Source organism: Nomascus leucogenys, chromosome 6, assembly GCF_006542625.1.
Source record: "Nomascus leucogenys isolate Asia chromosome 6, Asia_NLE_v1, whole genome shotgun sequence".
Taxonomy (NCBI): Eukaryota; Metazoa; Chordata; class Mammalia; order Primates; family Hylobatidae; genus Nomascus; species Nomascus leucogenys.
The window spans coordinates 93,803,807-93,831,804 of NC_044386.1; the positions used below are offsets into that span (position 1 = coordinate 93,803,807).

The 27,998-nt window shown below is 57.5% G+C and overlaps 1 protein-coding gene across 4 annotated transcripts; it reads right to left on the bottom strand.

Moving 5' to 3' along the window:
* SEMA7A (semaphorin 7A (John Milton Hagen blood group)) lies at positions 1-27,983 on the bottom strand. 4 transcript variants are annotated; one of them, XM_030814750.1, is made up of 14 exons: positions 27,964-27,983; positions 9,461-9,612; positions 8,929-8,970; positions 8,546-8,638; positions 8,260-8,344; positions 8,007-8,117; positions 7,247-7,386; positions 6,484-6,668; positions 5,525-5,633; positions 5,234-5,432; positions 2,597-2,724; positions 2,268-2,422; positions 2,007-2,068; positions 1-1,697 (listed from the first exon to the last, which is right to left on the bottom strand). In XM_030814750.1, exons 5-14 carry the CDS (start codon positions 8,312-8,314, stop codon positions 1,336-1,338), a joined length of 1,506 nt encoding a protein of 501 aa, XP_030670610.1. In that variant the 5' UTR covers positions 8,315-8,344; positions 8,546-8,638; positions 8,929-8,970; positions 9,461-9,612; positions 27,964-27,983; the 3' UTR covers positions 1-1,335. The 4 variants fall into 4 exon arrangements, with proteins under 4 accessions (XP_030670610.1, XP_030670611.1, XP_003267255.2 ...); XM_030814751.1 differs by lacking the exon at positions 27,964-27,983 and adding an exon at positions 27,794-27,856; XM_003267207.3 differs by lacking the exon at positions 27,964-27,983 and adding an exon at positions 24,748-24,992.
* Positions 27,984-27,998: the final 15 nt, after the last annotated feature.

Here is a 27,998-nt window from a genome sequence, read left to right on the forward strand (position 1 = left end):
TAAATAAATAGCTCGTTTATTAGTAATATGTTACATTATTAAAGTGCATTGAGAAGAGGTGCAGGGGCCAAAGCTGGAAGGCCGCTGGCCCCAGCCCCTGCCCTGGGTGGCCAGACACAGCCGGAGAAGGGCCCAGCTGCCCCCTGAAATGGATGGACAGGGCTGGGGGCAGGGCCGCCTGCCTGGAGAGCTCGGCCCAGGCCATCCCCATCGGAATTTTCACAGTTTAGCCTAAGTTATAACATGTCCTGAGCGAAGGTGGGAGGCTAGGAGCATGGAAGCACAGCCCCTGGGGAAGGGGGCTGAGAGGAAGGGAGGAGGCCCCCCGCCCCCCAACCCTCAACGCCAAGGGCAGAGTCCTGGAACCTCCCCCTGAGGACCCGGCTCGTCCTTCTAAATGAACACGGTGAAACTAGGGCTCAGTTTTCTCCTTCATTCTCCCTTATTTCCCTCACCCCACCCCCTCCCATAACCACCCCCAACACTGGGGGCTCCAACAACGTCCCCCTCAGACCGGGCTCCCAGGGCAGAGCCAGCTCATGCCACTCTCCAAGAACCCATGCCCGTCTCCAGACTCTTATCTCATCCCCGGGAGCCTCAGACTGGGATCACCCCCCTCCCCAACCCATCCCTTCCCAGCCCCTCCCTTTCCCACCCCCCCAGCATGTAGTTTTGGTATTTTCATACAGATGCAGTCGGAAGTAGCTATACATGAAATAAGCCTAACATAAAAATAGAGCTTTTTCCGTCCTTCCGTCCGGAAAGCAAACATCCTTCAATAAACATGCAAGGCGGCTGTCCTGTGGGACCCAGGACCAGAGAGGGAGCTGCAGAGGACAGGGCTGGACAGAGGGTAGCCCTGGGTCTTCAGGAACACCAGCCATCCAGCCATGAGAGAGGGAGGGGAAGGAGGCAATGTGGGTACCAAGAGTCCAGAAGGACTCAGGCCTCAGCCCCAGGGTCCAGAGATGGGGTCCCAGCTCTCCTATCCACACCCACTCCCCGACCCATGGGCTCTTGGAGCGGGAGCATCACTGCATTTAGTCAAGTTCGAGGAGTCTGAAAAATATTTTCCAGAAGATAATGTCTTGGGTCATCGATGCCCCAGCTTCACAGTCGGTGCCCTCATTCTCAGCCCCTCACCGTCCGTGCGCCACCTGGGGCCCAGCAGCCGCCTGCGGCTGGACGTCTCCAGGCCTGGCATCCTCCACTGGGTTAGTCTGTCCCCTGGAAGAAGCGGCAGGCAAGGAGCTCCCGGGCCAGCCGGCTCTGAGTGTGAGACGTTCTAGTGCCCTGGGCTGCAGAAGCCTGAGGCATACCCAGCCTCGGGGGACCCTAGTGGACCAGCAAGCCAAGAGTGAGTGTGGGCAGGACCCCCAGCCAGAGGGAGGCGGCCAGGACACAGGCATGGCCCAGCAGGTGCTCAGCCATGATGCCGTCCTCGGGCAGCAGCTGCCAGTGCTGAGCCTCGCGGAAGTAGGAGCCCTCCTGGGCCTCGCAGAAGTAGTGGCCGTACTGCTGCGCCGTGAGGTTCTCAATGAACAGGATGCAGTTGGGGCTCTGGTGACCAGGTTCGCAGCTCTGCTCCACGTTCTCCTTGTGGCGCCATGAGTAGGTGGCGTGGCGGGATTCCATAGGGCAGCTCAGGTAGTATCGAGAGTTCGGGGCCAGGGAAACCTTCTGCAGTGGGGCCTTGTCTGGGGAGGCAGGGGGGAGGCAGCCGTGAGGAGGGACCGAGAGCTCCCAGGGGAGGATGTGTCCTCCCCACAGACTGGGATCCCAGGACAAGGCTTCTGAATGAGCGTGGGGAACCCAGCCCTCAGCTTCCTCCTTTGTTCTCCCATCTCACTCATCCCACCAAGAGGGCTCCCTCGGCAGGACTGTATCCTGCCCCATGTGCCTGGGGCCCACAGGACAAGGCCATGTCTCCCTCAGACCAGGACAATCAGGGCAGGGCAGTACCCCACTCATTGGGCCACAGCCGCCAGCAGGGCCAGATCAGGTACCTGGTTTGGGGTTGGGACACTCCTTGTGTGGCTCGGCTGGATTAATGGATTGCAGCACTGACCTGGAGTGGGAAGGACAAAAGAGGATCAGCAGATACAAGGCTGCAGACCTGGCCCTCCTGTCCTCACTCCAATGCAGTTCCAGCAGAGAGGAGGGTCCCACCAGAAAGGCCCAGTACTGCCACCTCCTCCAGCCCGACAACACCTCCCCCTCTCCCACGCCCACCTTCTCACAGGGACGAGGGATCCCGGCCAACGTACCGTTCAGAGCTGTAGATGGAGACGCAGCGGCCCTGGTCCCAGCCGCAGTAGGGGTCTCGGGACATGAGGCAACCGTGGCAGCCCCCGCCATAGACCTCACACAGGTCTAGGGGCACCTGGCTCACCTCCCACTGGGAGCCCACATACAGCTTCCTCTGGAAGGACAGCAGGACTGGGTCAGGCCTGGGCCCCACCCCACGCTCAGTCCTAAATGTCCAGGCCCTAAGGCCTAGAAGCTCTTAAAAGAACCAACAATTCACGTGCAAAGGAGCCCTGTCTTCAGCTGCGGTCACTGCATAGCCCATGGGACGCAGTAGGGGAAGGCTCACCCGCTCAGCATCCAGCGACATGGTTTGGATGGCAGCCGCGCGGCGGAAGGGCTGGATCTCCATGATGTTGAAGACGAAGCTGTGCTCCTGCTCCCCCGGCTCCACCACCTTGTGAATAGTGCCCCTGTCTGTGTGTGGTGGGCAGAGGGTCAGTGGGCGGGAGTCCCACTGTGGGGCCAGGCAGCCTCCCTCTAGGCCGGGGAGAGGTGGGAAGTCACAGCTCAGGCGAGGGTCACAGGACTGGTGTGGGCAGGGAGAGGAGAGCGTGACTGGGGAGGAATGTGGGAGCCTAGGGGCAGCCTGGAACCTTCCAAGGCTGGTCCAGAGAGGCCATCCCGGGAGGTCCAGGGATCCCTGGATACCGCCTCCAACATTCCCAAGGCTGCACGGGAAGAACAGAAGCAGGAGCCCCACACCAGCAAGGACAGCGCGGCTGCTGTCCATGCATCACCTCGTTTAACCCTCCAACAGCCCTGCAAGGTGGCTGTCATCTTCCTCACTCCACAGATAAGGAAATCAGGCTCAGAAAGGCTAAGCCACACTTGCTCAAGGTCACACAGCTGGCGAGCAGCAGAGACCAAGTTGGAACCCAAATCTGTCAGAGCCCAACCATTCAGCTACTTCTACAACTCCCCTGCCTCCTGGACTCTTAGGGAATATATTTACTTTAAATACATTTTTTTATTTTGGAGTAATTTTAGATGCCCAGAAAAGTTGCAAAGATAGTACAGAGAGCTCCAATCTACCCTTCTCCAGTTCCCCCTAATGTTACCATCTTACATAACCACGGTATATTTGTCACAACTAGGCAACTGACATTGGTGCATTACTATTAACAAAACTACAGACTTTATTTGGATTTCACTAGTTTTTCCACAAATGTCCTTCTTCTGTTCTAGGATCCAATTCAGGACTCCACATTGCATTTGATCTTAGGGGATATCTTAATTTTATAAAATCTGAGATCTAAAAAGGATCTTGGATTCTAAATCAAGAGTTCCCAAGGTCTTATAACCGAGCTGCCTCCCTCCTAGACCAATGCTCTCTCCGTTCACAATTAGGGACCAATGGGCACCCTGACCCCTGGTCCTCCCAATCCTACCTCACCTGCTGTCCCAGTTTCTAGAACAGCCTACCTCCCTCTCTCCCTCCCTCCCAATTTCCCAGGGCATCACCTGCCCCATAAAAGCAGTCAGATGATCGCCTGCCTAGGATGTTTCCTCGACACATCCGTGATCCTCATCTGTGGACTCTGAGATGTGGCCAGATGCTCCTTGGGCCTGATAAGCCCCCACCCCAGCCACTGCCTTCACGGACATACTGCCCTATACCTCCTTCCAAACCAGCCCCAGTAACAGCATCCCCTTGGCAAAATTCTCAGGAAAAGAGCCAATACTTCTCCCAGCTGTGAGAGCCTCCCATTCTCTGCAGAGGACTCAGAAAACTATTTTTTAATCTAGCCTCAATATGAATGATGCAGGCTCCAAAATGGTGCCTCCTGCATGGCCCTTGGAGAGAACCAAGACACCTTCTCTAATCACTCAAGTGTGCTCACCTCTCAAGTCTGCAGGAAGGGAATCCATGGCCCAAGTCCAGCCTTCCTTGTCCTAGCTCCTGCTCCCAGTTCTGCACTGTGTGACCTCTCCTCTCCTGCTCCCCAGTGCCCTGCCATCCCTGGCTGACCACAACAGCTGTGCCAGCCACTACTGGAGCCAAGCAAAGACGGGGGCCCAAGGGTGTAGCTGGGATGAATGGGGGGTAAAGAGGCAGGGGGAAATTCCTCTCCCCAAGGCTTCCAGGAGCCAAACAATGGTGCTGGGGTTCCAGTTTCCTACAAGGTCACCAAAGCCGAGATAGTTCCAAGGTAAAGCAGCAACAGGAGATCACATGGGGAATGTGAACAACCGAGGGTGGGCGCCTGGGCCTGAACTGAATGGCCCCAGGGGTGCTAGAGGCCCTTTCCAGTCTCAAGGAAGGCAGCTGGCATGGGAAGCTGCCACAAACCCAACTCAGGACTGGCTCCTCCGTGTCCTGTGGCTTTCCAGAATGCAGGAGCATCTCCCAGGGCATTCCACCCAGCTTCCCCCGGCAGGGCCTACTCCAGGGAAGAGGAGAAGCTGCCCCTGTCCTCTGTGAGATGGCAAAGCTTCTGCCCCCTGGAACTCCTTCCTCATGCCTAATTTGTGTCCCACCAACTCCTCAAATGTTTCCTCTCACCTGCACAATCTCAAAGACAGGTGCAGGGCCTGACTCCCTCATTCTGCCTGGCAGAGGCCAGGATCCCTGTGGTTCAGGCCCCTCCTCCTCATTTGCCACGTCTCTTCCTACCATCTTCTTCCCTGAGTCAGACATCTGGACCAAAGGTGCACCTGGCTTTGCTCAGACTTTCCAGATTTCCGCCTCCAAATCCCAATGCTTGCTTTTCTCCCATCCCCCTTTCCCTCTTGCTCCTACCTCCTCCAGGAAGCTCTCCCTGCCTGACTCTCCACACCCACACACATTAACCCCTGACAACTCTAGTCACTCAATTACTCCTTCCATGTGTAAAGATCCAACCAGATGTTAACTACATTATCCCTAACACCTTTCACGCCCATTTTTACAAAGCAAACTGAGGGTCCCGGAGTAGCCTCTCACCTGTAGTTAGGTAAAGCACATGAAAGGTCTCCCCGTGGCTGGCTTGCATGCGGTGGACGACCACTTTCTGGTAGTGGTATTTAGAGTGGAACAATGGCGTCTTCAGAGGCCCCATGGGCTCCACCCTCTGCGCCACCTCTGGGTGACGGTCAGCCACCTGGAAGGTCTCTGTGGGTATCGGCTGCTGGTCTGGGAGGCACTGGGCAAGGAGAGCAGGCCCAGGTCAGTGGGGTGGTGGGAGGTGAGGCAGAAGGAGGGCTGGGCCTGGGCCACGGCTGGTGTCACACTCACCTTGCCAGGCCGCGGGTTGGGAAGGCTTGAGTGGTAGCCCTTGAGTGAGGAGGTGCGGAAGACCTTGTCAATGTCACCGAGGGAATACACGCAGACAGCTGAGTAGTTCCTGCAGTGACATGAAGACCAGCTCAATGGGGGGCCCAGAACCCACCCATCCACCTCCACTCACCCAGGCCAGCCCTGTGCCTCGCACTGAGTTGCCAAACACCACTGAAAATGGGGAGGGATGGAGAGCAGGAAGGAGAGAAGGAGTTCAGCCTAATTTCTTTGTGCTGCAATCTAAAACCACAACCTTGTGTCCTGTTACGGAATCATTGAGTCTAGAGGCCATCTGCTCTACCCAACCCCAAGGCAGGAGGAACCCCAACATAGGCTGAGCAGTTCTCTAGCCCTCCCTGAGCACAGGCTGTGGGATGCTGATGCCCCAGGAGGCCAGGCTCCCAACCCCTTCCCAGCCTGGTGGGCCCCACCCACCCAGGAGCCACAGAGCAGGGTCTTGGCTTTCTCCACTCTATCCCTAGCTCTCCCCACACACACCCAACACTTTTGCCTGCCATATTTTCAATCAATGAGAGTGATTAAGAAGTGTGAATTATCAGGCTCAGGCAGTGCCTGAGCAGGTGTAATAGCACTCAGTTCCCCGAGAGATGCTTCAGCAGCTTCCTCCTGGGCCCAGTGTCCACTCTGGGACACACAGGCACACACAGGCACAAGTGCAGTCATGAGTGTGCATATAGGGCATGCACACACACCCATGAGTGCAGACTCACTCACACAATAGTACACATATCGCACTGGCTGTCCCCCCATCCCCCACCCAGCAACAGCCCCGCCTCTTGAGCCTGCAGCCCCTGCTCGCGCCACACCAGGCAGGCCCTCAGCAGGGCCCAAGGCCTCCTGTCCCTACTGGACACTGAACCAATGCCAGCCCCGACCCCAGGACAAGGGCCACTCACCAGGGGTTGGAGAAAACACCATAGACCCTGGTGTCCCTCCACTGGCCGCTGGGGTCAGGGAGCAGGAAGACGTCTTGCAGCCTGTTGAAGTTCTTGTTGGTGGCAGCGTCACTGCATACCAGCATGGCTTTCAGAAAAGTGTTCCACTTGGACACTGACAGTGAACTTTCCCCACCCTGGTCCCCCTGGAAGGGTAGAGGGGAGAAGAGGCCCCTCAGCACCTGCCCAGGCTTCCCTACACACCCCAGGAAACCACTGCCAGCAATATCAGCACCTGGGCCCAGAGGAGGAAGGCAGGCTGTGAGGGGCCAGGACCTGCCGGGGGTGCCCCAGGACTCAGGGCAGGTCTCCAGATGAGACTCCAGCCAGCAGGCCTGGCTGATCCAGAGCCCAGGGCCAACGGTGCCCAGGGTCAGGGCAGGTGAGAGTGCCAGGTCCCCACAGAGCAGACGGACTCAGACACACATTTACTGACTCACACACCCACACATGTGGCACAGCACATTCACACAGGCAAAACACACACACACACACACCATCATACTCACACACGCTCACACGCCATCATATGTGCACAGCTCAGCCACCTTTACCCACAGACACGTGACGCTCCATGCACACACAGCTGCTCCCACAGTCCCAGACACAGACCCACTCATACATCCACACAACTTCTACATGCACACGGATACACAGAACTCACCCTCACTCAGGCCTATTCATGCACAGACATGCAGCCAGCAGCCCTCACGCCCCTGCTCACCCTGCACAGCTGGGCCACTCGGGACACATTGAGAGGAGCCTCGGGATTCTTGTCAGGATTGTCCTCTCGGAAGAAGTAGTAGATCTTGTCATCGTAAGCCTGGTCTTGGTGCACGATGGTGGCTTTGATGAACTGTGGGTCTGCCAGGGACAGAGGCGAGTGGGCCTAAGGCTGGGAAGCTTGCCCGGGAGACCATACCAACCCTGCACACTCTCCTCCCTCCTTCGGGTCTGCACAAACCATGGCAAATCAGATCTGGAATAGGACTCAGAACATCAGGTCCAACACCCCAAGGGGCCCTAGACCCCGCACCTCCACCCCACACCTGTTTTGCCCTCTTCCTACAAAGATGTCATCGGCCCAGGAGCAATGACTTCATGCCTGGGGACTGGGGGAAGGTCCCTGGGGGCCCCTATGTCACTTCTGCCCAACTGGCAGAGCCCTAATGAGCAGGGAGTTGGGGGCTGCCTCCACATGAACTCAGCAGAGGATAAACTTTGGCTCCTGGGGACCCTGCGCTGGGTCTGGGGCTCCTTCTGTTTGTGTTCCCGAAGAGGGCTGGGCCCATCCCACTGCTACACCTTGTCTGTTCCTCTGCTCCCAGCCAACCCTAACTCCTCAGGCCCATACCAAGGTCCTGCTTTCCTGCATGGCCCCAGCGGCCCTCAGGGAGCCCTCCCAGAAACATCAGGATCCCATCTGCCACCTTAGGTGCTCACACCCCCTCGTCCACCCTCAGCCCAGCCAGAGCCTGACTCACTCTGCATGACAGTATCACTGGTGTACAGCTCACTCTCACCCCGGATGCGGCGGAACCGAGGGATCTTCCCATTGTATTCCTGCTTCCGGATGGTAGAATACACCTCGTCCCCTGGGGACGGTGGGAGGGAGGAATGAGTAAGGGCAGGCAGCTCCTGGAAGTCCCTCCTCCGGACACTGGACAAAGAGCTGACCACTGGGCCAGCCCAGTTCAGAAGCATCCCCCTGGGGCGCCTGCTCCAGCACTGCCCTACCTTCAAACAGAACCAGGGAGTTCTCATCCGGGCTGAAGGGGGCATAGCCTCTCATCTCGCCAAGCGGCACCACAGTGCCATTCACCTGTGGGAGATCCAGAGGGTCGGACGGCCACATAATCCCACAGCCACTGCCTCCCATGACGGCCAGTTTCTCGGCCAGGGGCCCCATCCTCCCAGGGCAAGGCCAGCATTGGAGTCTCGCCATCTCCTTCCCACCATGAAGGGCAGAAGCCCACCCAGTAGAAGGCGAGTTGATCAGGCACATGGGGAGCAGCCTTCTCACCAGGTTCCAGCAGCTGGGGTGCCGGGCGTTGGTGCCACAGGCCAGCAGCCCCTCACTCCGCCTCTCCAGGAGAGTGATGTAGTTCTCGCAGTCCTGCCCGGGAAGGGAGGAGAGAAACTGGTTGCTGGAAGGCCCTGGCAGGCCTAGCACTAGGACCCCCAGCATCAGGGAAGAAGGTGACGGAAGGGCTGAGCATAGGTGACAGCCTTCCAGGACAGCCCAGAGAGGGTGCAGCTGACGCCATCCCCTAAGCACAGAGGACCACATCTCCCCATCAGTCTGGTACTCGTGGGGCAGAGCCATGCTTCCTTCCTTAGACCCTCAGGGTCTCCTCTCCGTTTACCAAGTGGCTCAGACCCCTCCATACTCCCTGCCCCACTCACCCGCTTATCCAGACAGGACCCCTTTGTGGAGCCGATGTTCACCTGGGGGAAGGGGAGAAGCATTACTTCACTCTGCCAGGGGTGAGATATCCCCGAAATGCTTTCCACACAGCCTCAGGATAAGTCCCAAAGGAAGCAACCATTATTCTCATCTGACAAATGAGCAACTGGGGCTCTGAGAGGGTAAGTGATCTACCTGAGGTCAAACAGGGTCTCATATCCAGAGCTCAGGCCCAGAGGGCTCAGAAGACCAGCCATGGGCTCTGGGGCCCAGCTTCCAGCCTGGGCTTTCCGCAGCAGCGCTGCCCAGCTGGCCAGGCCCATTAGCTCCTGTTTTTCTCCACACCGCCCCAGCTCCCCACTCCAATCTGGACTACCTTTAGGGAGCCTCCCCCAGGAGCCATTTATAGGATACGGAGGTGGGGGCAGTTTAGGAAGAGATGCCAACTCCCTCGGATTCCCTGAGGCCCCTCGGCAGGGCCAGAGGGGAGATAAGAGGGTAGGGGGGTGTTGGGGGAAGAGAGAGGCTCACCGTGCGCACAGATGCGTTCTTGCCCTCGGGGAAGTCAAAGAGGTAGACCTTGCCGCGTCCTCCCACCCACAAGGAGGAGCTGCCTGGCTCGTGGAAAAGCACCGTGTGTGGCTCAGTCTGGCCAAAGTCCACCCGGTCCTGCCCTACATGGCCTGAGGAGGAGAAATTAGTAGGAACATTGAAGCCAGGTCCAGAGAGAGAAGACTCTGGGTCCCCTCCACGTGGCACACCGGAACCTGCTTGACAACCAGTGCTTGGTGCTCAGGGTCCTGGCAGGGCCTCAGACAAGCTCTGGGCTAGGGTGGCACCCAGACTCAAAGAGTCTAGGACAGGAGAAGTAAGAGATCCTTCGGTGGGCTCCAGCAACCAGCTGTCCTCACCCACAGCATGGCCCCTCCCCTAGTGTGGCAGCCTCTCCTTCTTTCACAGTATATGTGACCTCAGAGTGGGGAAGGATTTAGGGACCTCTTGGGGGAACAGACCCCCTCCTCTGGCACACACTCTTGAGGGCTGGGCTCCGGCAGGAGGACCAGGGCTCCTTGGCCATGCTCTGGGAGGCTCTCTGCTGCCCTAAGCCAAAGCAAGTGGCGCCCCCCGACCCCGGGCCTTTCAGCAGGCAGCAGGGCCTCCAAGCACCCCCCTTGGAGTCCACGTTCCCAGGAATCATAATGCTCAGAACTCCTTCTCCTCCAGGAATCCCTCTCCAACCCCTCCTGGCCCATCCCCAGCCCCTTAGTGAGCACTAGACTAGAGTAGCAAAGGAATCTCAACATCTACTCCCTCCCATTTCACAGATGGGAAAACAGAGGCCAAGGGAGGGGCAGCCCAAGGGCACATGGAAGAAGGTCAGCAGCAGATCCTGAACCAGAGCCTACACTCCTGCCTACCAAGCTGGACTCTGCTCCATGGCCCACTCTGGCCTGGTTTCACCCATGAGGATGCTAGCTCTCCTGGGGGTGAAGATCAGATCAGCTCTTCCTCCCCAGCAACTCTGGAACAGGGAGACCTTCAGAGAGCACAGCCTGGGCCTTTCAGCAGAAGGGCTGACTGGGAAAATTTTCCCCAAAAAAGAAACTGACTGCAGCCACTGCCTCTGGGGAGATGTCTCATCTCCAGTGACACTGCTGAGGTTGTCCTGGTTGCAGGAGTAAATTATAGGGATGGGATGGCCTGTGGCTGTGCCCCCAGCAATCAGCCACACCCAGCATCTTCCCACCTCTGACCAGCCTGGGGCCTCACCCAGGAACTGGGTCTGACCACTGTTTTTTCAGCTGCAGGAAAGTCTGGGGCAGCCAGCTTGGCAGTGACACCCAAGCTCCAGCTCTGACCAAAAAGAACTACCATTTCCTCAACTCTGTCCCCGATCCCTCTTATTCCCATTGGAGCCATCCCTATTGATTCTGCATTTAACAGGGGCAAGGAGCAGCTGGACCACACACTGTGCCACCACACCTTCATTCTTTAAGAAACATCCCTTCATGGCCAGGTCACCCCCGGAAGTGAGCATTCTTCACCTCTTTTGTGCCCTGGCGCACTGTGCAGAGGAGAATGCTGAGGTACCCTGGGAGACATTCCAAGGTCACACCAGCAGGCAGGACAGATTAGCTTGTCCCAGGCTGGAGTATCAGTTCTCAGGAGCATGGCAGGCTACAGAGAGAAGTGCTGAGCTCACTGTCCTTGCGTGGCGTGGCTCTCCTGGTGCACATCACAAACAGCCCAACTGAACAGCTCTGGGGATATCGCCCTCCCTGGCCCCCAAGCCTCCCTCCCTGTAGGCCCCAGATGTGCAGAGCAAGGGCTGAGAGGTACTGGCACTTCGGTGGGAGGGAGGGAGGGAGAGCTGGCAGGTCTTGGGTGCTGCCCTGCTCCCTCTCCCTTCCTGGGATAGAATTAGAGTGCTGGGGTCACAGACACGGTCTTCCTGACTCAGCTCCCATAACTCCCCTTCTACCGCGCAGCCCAAGCCACAGCCACCATCCCCCACGGCCCAGCCTGGGATCCAGACAGTCTGCAGCCTCAACTCTCCTCCTGCTCCCCTCCCATCCACCGATAGCCAGCCTGGCAGCCAGGAAAAGGTGCGTGTCTGCATCTAGAGATGCTGGGCTAGGACCTGAGATCCATAGCCCCTGGGAGTCAAAGCAGAAAAGTTCCAGCCGTCAGACTGTGCTAGCCACCTCCGTCAGTCGCCTTAGCCCCACTCCTGCACCAAGCCCACAGGCCCAGGTCTCCGAGGGGGCCAGCAAGGCCAATGTACAACTACTCAAGGGAAAAGAGGCACCAGACAGGACTCTGGGCGGGGCGCCCTGGTCTAGGAATTGCAGGGCTGTTGAAGAGAAGAGGAAAGCAGTCCTGCCCTGGGGAGTTGAGCCTGATGGCAGAGGCATGACTGGGTCCTGGAGAGCAAGGTCTGATGGGGAGGCCTGGCCCTACCCTGGGAATACATCTGAGGGGTCAGACAGCCACACCACAGAAAGCTTCCACAGCTGTCCGGCAAAACTGTCTTAGCATGGACCCCAGGGCTGCCCACAAAGTATCTGCTGAAGACATGAAGGGAGGGTGAGGGCTGCTGGTCCCTGGGTAGGAGCTGCGGCACTAGGGCCTGGACAATCCCATGCGGATCTGCAGGCCTGAGCCCAGTCCCCTTCAAACCCTAGCCACAACGGCTAGGGTGGAGGAAGCAGGGACTGTTCGTCCCATTTTGCAGGAAAACGAACAGGAGCCCAGGAGCACGGCCTCCCATGACCCCCAGGTTCCTGCCCCTCCCAGCTCTGTTCTTGGTGATGCGTATGGGCTAGAGGGAATGACACCAGCTCAGCCCCAGGACAAGGCCTTGGCCCATTCTCCACCCCAGCCCCAGCCTGGGCTCCCGCACCGCCCGAGGCCCTCAAAAGGCCTGATTGTGCCCGGGGAAGTGTCGAGCAGCAGCAGCTCGATGAATACATGAAAGGAAGCTTTGTTAAGGTTGGCAGGAGCGGGGGCTGGGGGCTCAGGGGCAGGAGGGCTGCCTGGAAGTGAAGGCAGCACCAAGCCATCAGGGCCAGGCCTCAAGTCTCTGCCCAGGCAGGGGCTGAGCGAGGCCAGGGGCTGCCCCTAAAAAGGCCAGGCCAAGGGAGTATGTGTCATGTCCCTGAACATTTTCTTTGTGATGCTTTATGAACCCAAAGGGAGAGGTGAGGTAGATAAAAGCTGGATGGGCACAGAACAGGCAGGGAGGGAATGCCAGGAAGAGGGCACAACCTGAGCAAAGGTGGGGAAGGCGGCTGTATGGAGGACAGAGGCCGTGCGCTGCAGCCTGGCAGAGTCCTAATGAGAGAAGAATCGGGAAGGTGAGCTGAGGCCCACGTGTGATGGGGGAGGGAAGATGCATCCTGTCCAAGGACACACTGACCCACTGCCCACCACTCTCCCCTGCTGCCTGAACTCTACGAGTAGGGCTAGGAGTGGAAAATGCCTCCCCATCCTCTGGCGTCCCCCACCTCCTGGCTCCCCCCGCTTCCCATCCTGCTTGTCTAAAAGGAGCACCGTCTGGCACCGTGTCTCCCCCCTCACTCCCCAGCCTGACGCATTAGTGGCTAAGTGGTAGCTAAAAGCTCCCAGAATAACCAGGGGTTCAGGTAGGGGAGGGGGCTAGGGACACATGGGGAGAGCATAGCCCAGAGGCAGGCCAGGAACAAGACAACCCACCTCCCGCCCCATGTGATTCTGAGCCAATCCTCACTCGTGCTGGACCAAGAAAGCACATTCAGGCTGCCCCGTACCCAGCCGGACTCCATAGTTCCACTGAGTCCCATTTCTCATGGTGGCAGGGCCAGCAAGGCCCAGCTCCAGCCAGATAGGAGGGCTGCAAGGATGGCTGGGTTGTAGGAGATAACCTCCACCAGACACAGCCCCAGGGCCAGGTGCTCACAGGGCTCTGATCCCATTGGAAAGAATGGGGCCTGACTCCTTGGGGACCCTACCCTCGAACACCACCCCAGCAGCTGACCAACTGTGGTAAGTCTGGGCCTCTGGCGTGCGTTTCCTAACTCAGGCTTGCCTGATGGAGCACGCTTCCTCTTCTTATTCACTCTGGTGCTGTCACCGTCGGGCCTGCTGTCCCCATACTCTTGTTGTTTATGAAAGAGGAGTGCAGCTCCAGGGGAGGGCAGAGTGGGAGGTGTTGTTGTCCATGAAGGGGCTGGGTCCCATGCTCTGGCCTGGCAAAGCCAGCCTTGCAACCTGACCCACTGACCCAGTGGGCCTTGAATGTAACCCCAAGGAGCCTTTTGAAAGTGGGCAGAGAGTCAGGCTCTGAAAATGGCAGGAATGTGGGCACCCCCACAGAGAATGCCTAAGTCAGGCAGTCAGAGAGGCCCTGGGCCAAAGACCAGAAATCAGGCCGACCTCAGGTTGGAGAGCCAGCACATCTGGCAGGAGCCTCCTCCCACAGTTGTGCCCCCACCCCTGCACTGCCAGGCCTACCTCACACCCTCGCCCAACTACGTTTCTAGCAAAGAGAGTAGAGGGAAGGCCCACGTGATGCCCAGGAATTAGCCTGCAGCCTCTCCACCCTTTGGAATCCCACATCCACATGTCAAGGTGGAAGGGAGAGGATCTAAACAGTCATTGAACTGAAGGACACAGAGGCCAGAGAGGCTATACCACTGGCCCAAGGACACAGAGCGAGGGAAGCTCCAAGTTTCCAGTAGCCATTACCCAGCTGCTTCTCTCCAGGATCACATCCTGGGCTTCCTGGAGAGCCTCTGATTTGCAAAAAGCTGTATATTCAGCCTCTCCCTACTTCCCTGAATCATCCCTACTCTACCCTTCCCTCTCTTGCTCACTAGGTGCCGAGTCACTAACCTGATAACTAAAGGGAATCACCCGCCCACCCACCTTCCAGGTGAGGCCCTGATCTCCCAGGGGCCTTTAGTGATCAAAGCCTTAAATCCAAAGGAGTGACTAATGGTGGAAGTGCAGGTGCCGTGCATGTCAGAGTGGTAGAGGAAACCCTTCCACTAGGGGTGGGAGTACAGAAACAAATGTTTCTGTCTCTCCTGATATGGCCAGGAAGGGGGTGTGAGAAGCCTGGTTTCCACGGTGGCACCGGCTTCGTGCTAAGGATAGGTCATGGCTGCAGGTGGGTCCTGACAACACTCAGGCAGGGTTAGGTTCTAGATTAGCTAGCTGCCTGGCAGGGGCAGAGCCTGTGAGCTGGGGCAGGTGGTGGGGCCTCGAGACAGCACTCAGCTCATGGAGGAGTGAGAAGTCTAACTTCTTTATGAGCTATGGGAAGAGCGAGCTGTGTGCTGGGCCAAAGGGGAGTATCCTCCTATCCACCAAGGTCAGCTGTGGGTGGGAGGGGAGTATATCTCATGTGTGGCTCAGCTCTGGCTCCAAGAAGCCTCATTATCTCTTTGGTGGCTGGACAGCTGGCTGGCTGTGACGGTGATTGGGGCTGGGCCTTCCTGGGTTCATTTTCCTCCCTGTGGATTAGCTGGGTGCGAGTCGGGGTGGGTGCTGGTACTTGCTTGGGCCTGGGTTTTATGACCCACCAGGATTTTTGAAACAAATCACAAAACAATCAGGGTTAAGTCCATGGGTCTTTTTGGGAAAGTGTGACTCTGAGTGCCAGAGAAGTCAGACAGTTTTCTGGAAGTGGAGGCAGCAGAAGAAACTGACATTCTCATCTGCTTCCACTGACCAGCCCACAAAACCTCCAGCCACCCTGCAAAGAAGGCAGGACAACCTGCATTGCCATTTTACAAACAGGAAAACTAATTCCCTTCCAAGCCACCAAGGTCTGGATGCTCTCCCCACGGCACCACTGTGCTCAAAGGACCAGAAGAAGGTTTGGCTATTGAGGAGACTGTCTGGGGCAAAGTCCTGGGGAGAAGGGACAGTGTGGAAAGCAAGCCCCTTGGTGAGGGGCTATGCTGAGCAAGATTCATGGACTCAGGGAAGGAAGGCTGGCACTGAGGCCCAGCTGGAGTGGGTAAGAGGCCCTGAGCCCACGCCCAGGGAAGGCCAGAAGCCCAGGACAAACATCATGTCCTGTCTACCTTCCGGCTGTTCTCCAGCCCAGCAGGTTCCAAAAGCCCCAGAGTGGGGCCGAAGTCAGCTGGTGGCTCCTTCAAAGCAGACAATGTGTAGCGGTGCAGGGCCTGCCCTTGGGCCCAGAGCCAGGGCAGGGGTCGGGGAGAGGGCGGAGGATGGCTATACCACCCCAAGTGGAGGGAGGGAGGCAGGTGGAAGACTGTTGAGAAACAGAAGGTTCCCCAGTCTTAGCCTTAGCCTGAACCAGCAGGGGAGACTGAGCAAGGGCAGCCAGCCAGCAAAGCCCATTAGGGAGAACTGGCAGGGGCTGGGCTGCCAGGGCTGCATTCCATCAGAAACCAGAGATGCCAGAGGAGGAGGAGGATGATGACGACGATGATGATGCCCCTACCACCCAACCTTTCCATCGCATTTACTATGTGCCAAGCACTATTCCAAATGATTTTTAGATTATATTAACTCATTTAATAATCACTGAACTCTCATGAAGTAGGTTCTTTTATTATCCCCATTTTGCAGATGAGGACCATGAGACACAGAGAAGCTGAGTAACTTACCCAGCATTACACAGCTAGTAAGGGGTGGAGCAGAGGTTCATACTCAGGCCAGCTGACTCCAGAATCTGTGCTTCTAACATTGTATTCCAGAGATGGGCCCTTGGAGGCTTCCAAGGCCAGCCCTTCCCAGACAGATGAGGAGACCAAAGCCCACAAAGGGTGAGACCCAATTAGAGGCTACTTGGCCAATGAAGGCCTGCCCTCTGCCTATAACACCCTGAAGACAGTGTGTGCAAGTGAGCACAGGTGTGCAGGCCCAGGTGAATGTAGTGAATTCCTATGCTTTGATGTTGCCCTGGCATCCGTTTTGAATATAAGCTGGGTTTTCTCACACTAGAAGCAGGGCTCAGTCAACCTTGACACCGTTTCCAGCTCCCCACCTCCTCCCAGTTCCTCCGTGTGCTCAATCCAGATATCTACCTTAGACAGTCATCTCCTGCTGACTGCTTCCCTGTGGGACAGCTACATACAGCCCACTTGACTGGTCCCACTGGCCTTGTCCCACAGCCTGCATGGACTGTGCAGATAGGCCAGTGACCTTGTCTCAGTCACAACATGACCTCCTGGAACTCATGACTGCTTGCTGTAAACCTACCAATTAAAACTCCCTGTGGAGGCCAGGCACGGTGGGTCACGCCTGTAATCCCGGCGCTTTGGGAGGCTGAGGCGGGCAGATCATTTGAGGTCAGGAGTTCGAGACCAGCCTGGCCAACATGGTGAAACCCCGTCTCTACCAAAAATACAAAAAAATTAGCCAGACATGGTGGTGTGCGCCTGTAGTCCCAGCTACTTGGGAGGCTGAGGCAGGAGAATCACTTGAGCCCAGGAGGCAGAGGTTGTAGTGAGCTGAGATCGTGCCACTGCACTCCAGCCTGGGTGACACAGCAAGACTCCATCTCAAAACAACAACAACAAAACAAACTCCCTGTGGAAAACTTGTTTGAATAACACCTCAGACCCCATAAAGATGCTGGCCCATGGATCCCCCCACCCTGCATGTGCTCCCTGACCTCCACCTGTGTGTGGCTTCAGGTATGCCAGGTATCCCTCAAGACCTGTTAGTAACAAAATCTTTATTTCCACCTGTCTCACTCTTAATCATGGAAGGGGTGCTCTCCATCTTAAAGATCCTAAGTTACAACAGTGGGGCAGGAATCTTCTCGTGGTGCAGCGTGGGGCCCTCGTCCTGAGTGACTGATTAGGAAGACAAGTCTCCCAAGATCTCTGCTCAGAACATAAAGTACTCTGTGGGGCCAGGTGCCATGGCTCATGCCTGTTATCCCAGCACTTCGGGAGGCCAAGGCAGAAGGATCACGTGTGTCCAGGAGTTCGAGGCTGCAGAGAGCTATGATTGCACCACTGTACTCCAGCCTGGGAGACAGTGAAATCCTGTCTCTAAGAAAAAAAGTACTGCATTCTCTGAAGCTGACCACAGTGAAGGGCAGAGTGTGCTCACCAGCCAGGTCCCCGCTCAGCCAGCCCTGGCGAAAACACTCACCTCCACTCCTCAGCTCAAGGATCCACCATGGCTCCTAACTGCCCATTCAAGCAGGGCCCAAAACCTCAGGGCAGGGCAGTCAAGGCCCACCTCATCTCTGCACAGCTCTGCCACGGCTCATTCCCATCTCTGCACTTTGCTCCTGTTCTCCCTTCCCTGGATTGACCTTTCTCCTTTTCTCTGTGCACATGGATCTTGTCCTTGAAAATCTAGCTAAATCCCTTGGATCCAGGAAGTATTCCAGACTGCTCCAGCCCTCACTGCCCGTACCTTCGACCTTGTACCACAAACCATCTGGCACCACCATCTTTGCTCAGATCACGCTGTCTGATGGGATTTCATCTGGCCTATGGGGCCCTGAAGGTGAGGACCAGGCTTCCTCTTGCTCCATGTCTTCCAATGCCAGGGAGCAGCTCAGACAGTGGAGAGAAGCAAGACTGGGGTAGGCCAAACTCCCATGCCAGAGGGACAGGTATTGTAGAACAGATTCCTGGGCCACCAATGGGGTGCAGAAGTCATCACAGTGACCTTCCTTCCTCGACAGGCTGGGCCAGAGCTCCTGCCTCAGCCTCTCAAGCAGCTGAGATTACAGGCATGTGCCACCACATCCAGCTAATTTTTTTGTATTTTTAGTAGAGACAGGGTTTCACCATGTTGGCCAGGCTGGTCTTGAACTCCTGACCTCAAATGATCCACCTGCCTTGGCCTCCCAAAGTGCTGGGATCACAGGCGTGAGACTCTGTACAAACAACAATATCAATAGCTGTCTATGCTGCACTCTGCCCCCACCCTATGCCCCTGCCCCTAGCTCTAGCCTGGCTCCTCCTCCTCCCCCAGGAAGCCTTCCTTGATTGCACCATCCCACACTGACCTTTCCTGCTCTCACCTCCTGTCACAGTCCTAGGCTACATCTGCAGGTCATTCCTGACCTCCCCAGGGGTCCGCCCTACTTCACAGGCAGAAGACCCACCTCTCCAGGAATGCAGGGGCTCCCCAAGGGCAAACCCAGGGCTTCTCTTCCTGCCTCTCCCCCAGAGGAGCTGAACACAGACCTAGGCTGGCTGCCCTCCATGATGAGGGGTCACCCGGGGGTGCTGGCACAGAGCCCAAGCCTCTGGCTGGAAGCATGGGGTGCAGAAGGCATGGCAGGATCAGCCTAATCCCAGGCTGTCATGACAGTTAAAACCTGATTAGCCCAAGCCAGGACACAGATCAACCTGTCCTTGGGACCCGAGGCCCAGCCCACCTGAGGAAAGACCAGAAGAGGTATATGGAGCTGGTCCGAATCCACGGTCCTGAAGAGAGGACACTCCATGGCTGGTGCGGCTTCTGGGAACAGACAGCACTGGGGCAGGAAGAGTCTGGGCCCAGCTGAGCTAGCAGAGGAGGAAAGGCACTCAAGGGGCCCCCAGCCTGGGACAGAGTATGATGGCAGACAGAAAGCTGGAAACAGGCCGAGAGCTGGGGCAGATGCAGGCTCAGAAGACTCAGCCCTGGTCCCAGCTCTGCCTGTCTCGTTGGGTGACCTCAGGCCAGTCCCTGTCATCTCTGAGCCTCAGTTTCCCCATCTGTGGAATGTTTGGCTGGCCCAGCTAATCTCTGACGTTTCTTTTCTGACATCCTAAGCTCACGCTGTCCGGCTGTGTGGGTTGGGGTCATCCAAGAAGGTTCCTCAGGGGAACTGAGAAAGAACCAGCAGCCTCCTTTCTGGACAGAAAGGAGGAGGAGGGTGAGTGGGGTACAGAGAGGAGAGGGGGAGCCAGAGAGCGGTGAGGGAAGAACCGTGGGAGTCTAGGAGGCAGTGGTGCCAGGCCACCACGCAGGGCCTGGGGAAGGTGGCAGCTGTGTGCCGTGTGTTCCGGATGGGGTGCAGCATAGGGACGGAGGTCCTCCAGGAGGCTGGGCACAGTTCTGGAGAGATGGCAAGGCCAGGGCCAGGGAGAGTAAAGGGCTTGGAGAGCCACCCCATACCATTCGGGGCAGAGAGGGGACAGTCCCTCGAGGCCTGGCTGGCTAGGGAAGGGGGAACTCTGTCCTCTGAGGAGGCAGGGCCCAACAAGGCTCCGTGGCCCTCCATCCCCCTGCTTTCTTTCTGGACTGCCTGGCTCCCTGAGGACAGGACAGCTGGCCATACACCTGGTAGCTGGCCCTCCCTGCAAGGGTACGGAACCCTGGCTCTTCTGACGGCAGGACAGGTTAAGGGCCCCTTCCTCCCCCAACCATGGACGAAAGAAGGCTCCTGGGGCAGCCATGCTGGGCCAAAAAAGGAAATCAAGAGACGGAAACTTTTCAGTCGAGAGCTGCCGACGAAAGCAGGGGAAGTGCAGTCAGTCTCTTGTGACAGAGCCGTGTGAAGCTGGGGGTGGACAGGCCGTCAGCTAGTGGCCCATCTACTCCAGCTACTGCCCCCTGAGGGCTGCCAGACCTGCCCCCTGGGATGAGCTTCACATCCCACCTTGCTTGGCCCTCCTCAAAAAACAGAGCCCGGCCGGGCATGGTGGCTCAAGCCTGTAATCCCAGCACTTTGGGAGGTCGAGGCAGGCGAATCACGAGGTCAGGAGTTCAAGACCAGCCTGGCCAATATGGTGAAACCCCCGTCTCTACTAAAAATACAAAAAATTAGCTGGGCGTAGTGGCAGGTGCCTGTAATCCCAGCTACTCGGGAGGCTGAGGCAGGAGAATCGCTTGAACCTGGGAGGCAGAGGTTGCAGTGAGCCGAGAACGAGCCACTGCATTCCAGCCCAGGTGACAGAGTGAGACTCCATCTCCAAAAAAAAAAACAAAAAACAAAACAGAGCCCAGCTTTCCCTGCTTCCCCCAGGGTGCCACCCTCAGCCCAGATAGTGATCTATCCATGCCACCCCTACCCCGCCATCTCCATGCTCCTTCCATCTCTGCAGAGGAAGAGCAGGAGAAGACAGAGCTGAGGGACAGACCTTCTCAGCTGGAGACTGTCCTGCAGTCAGGAGTCAATGGGGAAAGTCGTGGTCTCCCCGGACCCAGCCCCAGCCTCCCACCAGGGAGCTCTGACGGGGCTGTGGCCTTGCCAGCACTCGACAGGCCTTCCCTGCCTGCCATGGCCCTTCTCCAGTGGGTGCGGCCTTCCTCCCCACTGCTGCACCAGCCATAGGATGACAGGTATCCCCTCACCTATGCCCAGCTGGACAAGTTTCAAACTTTTCGGGACCCCCCAGGCCCAGGCTTACTCAATGCCTCCTCACATGGGGGCCCCTCGCATGGCTTATCTCCTTTCTGTCATCCTAGCTGTAAGTTCTTGGGTTTAAAATCCTACTAAGTAGGGTCCTTCCTCCTGTTCCTTCCCTCCCCCAGCTGGCTCCTCCTCCTCCCATTTCAGCTTGCTACCTCTTCCAGGAAGCCCTCCCTGATTGGGAAAATTGGGTTAGGCATCTCCTCAGTGCCCATAGCTGCTCTCTGTTACACATTCTGTTGTACCTGCAGGTTTATCTGCCCATCTCCATCTAAACTGAGAAGTCTACAAGGGCACAGAATCATCTTGTTCCTCATCACGAGATCCCCAAGCTCAGCCCCAAGACCAGCACAAGATTGGCCCCGGGAAATGTTTGCTGAATGAATATGTCCACCCTTGAGGGCACAAGCTAATGATCCATTTTCTCCAAATGATCCTCAGCCTTTGGCCCACGAGAGAAAAAGATAAGAAAGAACGCGAAACTTAAGGGTTTCCCCTGACTTCCCAGGTTTCAATTTCTCCTTCAGATTTTCGAAATCTAAGATTTAAACAGGCCACCACAGACTCTGCCCAGCCCCTCCCATCCCAGAGAGACAGAAATCCTAAGACATTAAATCTCAGAAAAGGATGAGCCCCCTCCCCTACCCTCTTTGGGAATTTGGGGAAACTGGGGTTCAGTAAAAGGCAAAGACTTGCCCAGAGTCACAGAGCAAATAAGGTCACAGCCTGAACCAGGCTCCCGACCTCCCAACTCTCTCCCCTATGCCATGGTCATCCTTGGACCTGTGCCAGCGTCCATTCCACCAGACCTGCTCTCAGAATCTTCACTGTCCAGGACAGAGGGGTCACAGAGCTTAGTAGGAAGCTCTGGTGACCTCACCAAGCATCTCTCTCGGCTTAGGAAACTCCCCCTCTCCTCCGGGGAATTGCCCCCCCCACCATGAGACTCTGCAGAGGGAGTTCACCTTGAAGGTATGAACACATCTAAGTCCCCAAGGGGGCAAGGATTTCCACTGGAAATGCTGATGCTTGGGGAGCCCCAGCTGTGACCTCATCCCCTGGAGGAGGTAACAGCAACCTCCTGCCCTGGGGAGCAGCCCCAGAATGGCTCCCCAGCAGCCACCAAGTCAACAATAACATCCCGTTGTTTCATTGGACAAAAGCGAGGGAGGGCAGAACCAGCTGGGCAGGTTGAGACTGGGGATGTGGGCTCTGTTTCCCCATGGACAGGCTGGTTCACCTCTGACCTTGGGGTTCAGGACCTTCCAAGCCTTCTTTAGCTCCTCCAACCACCAATCAAATGGAAGAGGGGTACGCAGCTTACACAGGCATGCCAACCTCCTGCTAAGCCCCAGCCCTCACCTGCAATCTACTCCCTTCCAGTCCCTGCTTGCAGGAAGATCAGGACCACACATGCACATCCTTGACTGGCTCATGTGTCAGTGACAGCCCTTGGGGGACAACCCCTAGAGCCTTTCTTGCTCTGGCAAGCTCTAAGGGTCAAAGACAAGTGTGGAGCTCAAGGACACCCAGCAGGTACATGATGGCCCATCTCTCTCCCTGGCCTGAGCTACACTGTGCCAGACTTTCATCAGGCTGCAGAGGCAGCAACCTCCCTGATCAGTGCAGGCTGGGCCCCTCTCAGAGTTCCCTGCTTTAATCTTTCTCTAGAACTTGGGGATCCAACCAGCAGAAAATAAAGAACTTTCCATACCTATTCCAGTCCCCACAGCTGTCCTGACTCAAAACTAAAATCCCCATCTATGCCTCATAGAGAAATGGCTCCAGAACCACCACCATCCCTGATTTTGTCATTCCTGGATACCACCATACTCCCACCGACCACTGGTAGACAGAGCTCTAGGCTTCCAGCAAGACCCCCTCTTACCCTATTCCTGGGTTTGTCCTACCCAAGCCCATTCCTGTCCGATTGCCATGTGTCACCCCACAGGAGACAGGAGGCAGCTGTCAGCCGGGCACACCATCACCAGCTGGTGGCCCTGGGGGTGGGGGGCAGGTGAATGGCAGGGCCTGTCTGGCCAGTGGGGCACCTGGCACTGGTGAAGGAGACCACAGACTGTCGTTGGACAAGACTGGTGAACGGTTGGCAGACCCCAGCCAGCGGGGCTCAACAGTGCATTACTAAGCAGAGGGTACAGCTAGTGTGGCTACAGCAGTGAACTGTGGGCAGGGGGGGTAGGCCATGGAACTGGGCTGGGAGCTTCGAAAAGTGGGTAAGAGGACTGAAAGCAGCTTTAAATAGCCTCAGGGTAGGAACTAAGTGCCCAGGTTGGGATGTATGCATTAAGTGCTAAGAAGTGGGTGTGCATTAAGTGGGGTGGGGGTGGGAGGCCATGGGAAGACCGTGGAACAGGCAAACAGAGCCAAAATGCAAGGGGTTTGATGGAGGGAAAGATTCCGGAACACTCAGACATGGCCATTTGTCCCCTCCAGAGTGCCCACACGCTATGATGTCCAAGACAGCCAAGGGGACTGAGGGAAGGCAAAGCTGCTGGGAGGGCAAAGGAAGCTTGGGCTGGAGCTGGGATGGCAGAGGGGTGTGCAGGCCTCCTCCATGCACAGGCGGCCAGAGCTCTAGCAGCACTGCTTGGCTTCCTCCAGGAGCACCTCAGGCTGGGCAGCCGAGCTGGTCCCCAGAGCACCTCATTCATGGTCCCTGAACCACCTAAATCCTTCTCCTCTCCCTAACCCAGAACCTGGACTGATCCTGTGCCAGATCAGTGCCCCTGCCTGCACCTGAGCTCCCACACTGCTCAGTGACCTTGGGCAAGTCACATTCCCTCAGCTACTGCGGCAGTTCGGGCCACTCGTTTTGCGTATGGGTTTTTTTCCCCTCTGCTAATAATACCTGCCCCAGATAATGCTCAGACTCCCGCAATCCCTGCAAACTGCCAAAGGCATCAAAAGCCTCCCGGTGGGGCCAGACCCGACCAGTTCCCCCAGCCCCCACTGCGAGTCCCCCACCATCACGACAGGGGGGCCGCAGACACGCCAAATTTGGGGACAGAGCCGAGTCGGCCTGGGGGCGGGGAGGCATTTGTGTGCAATGCAGGGGAGGGGAGATCAGTTCCTCGCGGCAGAAAGCCTCAACCCCCTGCCTAGCCGGCTTTCTGTCCCATAGTACAGGGTCTAAACTGAGGTGCCCTGGGGGAGACTCCAGTCCCCCAGGTTCTTATATCTACCCTGGCCTAAAGGCTGCACCCCCGCCCTAGATACACCGCCTGGGGGTCCCAACGGCCGTGCCCCACCCAACGGGCACTGCCCCCCAACGCTGGAGCCGATTTCTGGTGACAACTGCCACGTGCGGGCAAGGGGGGAGCGGCCGGTCCCGGCATTGCGGAGGCAGCGCCCTGGTACCCCAAGCCCCCGCACCGCACCATGTCCCGCCGCCTCGCCGCAGGGTGCCCACCCCCTTGCCTGGCCCGAGCTCCGGGCCGGGGCGGGGGCGGGGGCAGGCGGCGGGGTCTTTGTTCCCGCTGCCGAAGCGCGGCGGCGGCGGCGGCAAGGGGTCCGCGCCCCCCTCGCCGGCCCAGCCTGCGCCCCGCGCGCCAGCAGAACCCGCAGCTCAAGAGGAGGGGACCCGGGTTGGGGTCCCTGGCGGGGAAAGGGTCCTGCGCTGAAGCCCCCGAGCCAGAGGACCCAGAGTGGCTCGGGGCCGAGAGAGGGGCCCGCCCCCTCCCCCGGCGCCCGGGCGTTGCGGCTCCCGGCTGCCAGCGACTTGGTGCGACTTAGCCGGGGCTCCAGCCCCCGCCGCTCGCTCGCCGCAGCGTTACAGCCGGCTCTGGTGTGCCAGCGCGCACACTCACACACACTCACCCAAACCCACACGCTCCACGCGGGGACAGCGCGGGGACAGCCCGGGACCCGCAGAGCCGCGCGCACGCACTCCCTCCGGGTGCAGCACACTCCGCACCCGCCCCGCGCAGCGTCTGATCCCGCGCCCGACCGGCCGCGCGGCGCCGCCTACCTTTCCAGACGGCGAAGATGCGGGGTCCGCTCCTTAGGTGGCCTTGGGCGGAGGCGGCGGCCGCCCAGAGCAGCAGCAGCAGCCGCAGCGGGAGCCCCGACCAAGCCGGCGGGCCAGGGACGCGGGCGCGCGGTGCGCTGGGGGCGGCACGTCCGGGCGGAGGAGGCGTCATCCCGTGGCCCCGGGAGCGACAGCGGCAATCAGCCGAGACTGAGCCAGCGCCCGGCCGCAGGCAGACCCAACCGCCAGGAGGCGGAGCCAGCGCTGACCCCACCCCGCCCCTCCCCCCGCCCCTCGCAGCCTTTTCTCGCCTCACTGGCTTTCCTGAGCGAGAGCGGAACTGCTGGGGGAACCTTCGCCACCCTCTCCCGGGCAACTCTAGGGGGAAAGCCTAGCTGCGGACAAGCCAGACTTGTGGTCTTCTGCCAGGAGCGGCAGGCCCTATCCCCTCTCTGGGCCTCAGTTCCACTCCCCGCACCCCGTAAAAAGATTGGCGTAGAAGTCGTGGAGGACTTCTCTCCAAGGGCGCAGAGGAGTCCAACACCCAACAACCTTGCTATGGCCAGCTAAGTGGTTCGCACCCTGAGGACTATGGTCCTCGGAGGATGGGTTCGCCTAAGTGGACACGGCTCCCTGTTGAGCCTATCAGCAGGCACAACGATGATATGTGGGGAGCACTCAGGGACCCGCTGTTGCTCTGCCTGGGAGAACACTGGAAATTTTTCATCTTGGCCTGGCTCCTTCCCCTCCCTCTCCTTTTTCCTCCCTTCCCCAGCCAGCAGCCTTCTGGGCTGCCTCCCCCCAAGCCAGCTGGTGTACGCTCAGAAAATCCAAACTCATTTCCATGTGAGTGGAGGGGGATATAATTAGGAAGGCCCCTTCCCCAAGTAGAGAGGGGAGCATCCCCCATGCCCAAGACTCACTGTGGGGGAGGGAGGGTCAGAGCAGCTTAAGGGGATCTCTGCCCACAAAGTGCCTAGGGTTCAGCTATCTCAGGCAACCTGACCATTCAGTGGGGACTCCCTTGGGGGGTCCAGGCCCAGACCCTCTGCAGTTACCTGAGCAGCCCAGCCAGCTCTGCCATCAGCTCCTCCTCTCAGAACTACGTGCCTGCCCTTTGTAAAAGGGTCTCCTCTCTCTAGACCAGACAGGGCCCAGACCTACCACCTCCATTTGTGCCCCAGGGAACCATGAATGGAAAATCCACCCAGCTCCGTAAGTACTTATCCAGTGTTTACTGGATGTCTAGCCCAAGGAGGGCTGCACTGAGAGGAGACAGGCTGAGGAAGGAGTAGAGGTGAATATCCAACCTTCAGAACTCACAGATCTAGATATGATTCATGCACTGCAGACACCAGCAAAGGCGGTGGGCTGGCTGCCCTCTGCCCTCTGCCCTGCTCCATGGGGCCAGGACCATTTGGTTATTGTTTTTACCTCCTGGAACCAGGAAAGTTTTGCTACCAAGAAGTTTGGCTTTACCATTCTACATTTTGCTTCCAGTTGTCCCCTCCTTCTTCCCTGAGAGTCCTGAGGCACCCCAGCAGGCCAGGAAGGTAAACTCAAGGTACCTCCAGAGACAGTGCAGAGTGAGGTTCCTCGCCCACGGGGTGGAGCCAACAGCCTCATGATAGCCAGGGGCACACTGCCCCAGAGAGGGAGGCTGTGGACAGTGTAAGAGCTCCTCCCCAGGCCGGCACCTAAGCCTGTGGCCCTGAAGCCAGCAGTGGAGCCTGGCCCAGGCCAGCCTCTAAGATGGACATTCGGTTTCATCTGCTAGACAGGTTTTGCCCTCAGTGTCTGTCCTCTCTATGCAAAGCTAAGGCAAACTAAGAAATCACCTGTCTCTGCCTTTTGGAACTAAGAATTCAAATGGATTCAAAATCAATGATAACATTGCCCATGTGCATGGGAACTCAAAACACATAACCCACATTCACCTACATCATCTCTGCCAGTCCTCCACTCTCTTCCTCTCACTGAGGGAGGGAGCATAACTCCACTGCAGAGAAGAAAACTGAGGTACAGGGAGGGACAAGGATGGACCTGCCCAAGGTCAACCGGTAAATGGTAGAACGAAGATGGGTTTTCTGACTGCAATAACAATTGCTAACACTGTGGTTCCTATGTGCTGTGCCATCTCATAGCCTCATCTGAACTCATTCAATCTTCACACTCCTATGAGATAGGAGCTATTAGTCACCTCTCTTTACAAATGAAGAAATCAAGGCACAGACAAGGGATGTGAAGTGCCAGGATCGCACAACTAGAGGCAGGATGGATTGAAACTCAAGTGGTTTCTCAAGGACCCACACCCTTGACTTCTCTCTGTGTGATGTACCCTGGCACTGCTGCCTCCTGTCTGTGGCTGATGTCTGGGTCCAAACCATCCCCAGAAGGACCTAGACAGGGCCCAGGTCACCAGGTGCTGGGCAGGAGGGCAGACCAGGAGGGCAGACTAGGGAATGGGCTCAATCTCCCAATCAACAGAGTAGCAGATGGAAACTGGGGTAGATGCCAGATAATTTTTTTTCCAGACTGGGGGGTAGGGGGGAAGGAAGTAGTACTTAAGACCATCCTCCCCACAAGCCAGCCAACCTGGGGACAAAGGGCCAGGCAAGATGGCAGCCCACTCTCTCAGTTGGCTGCAGGCAGCCAGGGGAGGAGAGAACTAAGCCCATGACTTGAGGCAATAACTTTATAAAGGGAAAGGCAGCTAGACTGTGGGGCAGGCACTATGACCAGAGTTTAGGCATGGACTTTCCTGCCTCAGGTAGCATAGGAAAATCAAGTCAGAATGGTATAGGTGGTGTCAGGGGCCTGCCTGCCTCATTGGAGGCCAAGGCTGGCTCTTGAGCCTGGACCAAGAACAGGGGCACAATTCCCACTCACAGCCAGTGATGGGAAGTGGACCAGCAGAGGAAGCAACACATGTGGATGCTGACATGTCTGATGGGGAAGCACATTCTTGTCCCTCCCTTCTCCATGATTCCACATTCAGGGGAGGGAGGAAGAAATGATGCAGGGCTTCTATCTATAAGAAAAATACCTTGAGAAGACCACTTCCTGAGCCTCATGGACAGCTGAGGCACAGCCCAATCCAAGAAGGCTCCTTTTGGAATGAAAGAAATGGATACACACAGACCTGAGATTCATGGTCCTGAAGCAGTAGCAGAAGCCCCGGGCAATCCCCCCAACATTCCAACTAAAGCCTCTCACCTTTCAGAGTCCAACTTAACTCATCTTTCCATTCT

Excerpts from the sequence above, each read along its gene's own strand:
- SEMA7A (XM_003267207.3), bottom strand. The coding sequence starts at position 24,919 with ATGACGCCTCCTCCGCCCGGACGTGCCGCCCCCAGCGCACCGCGCGCC. Across the intron at positions 8,971-9,460 it reads AGAACGCATCTGTGCGCACG|GTGAACATCGGCTCCACAAA; the intron begins GTGAGCCTCTCT and ends CCCTTCCCCCAG. Across the intron at positions 5,433-5,524 it reads CCAACCCGCGGCCTGGCAAG|TGCCTCCCAGACCAGCAGCC; the intron begins GTGAGTGTGACA and ends CTCCTTGCCCAG.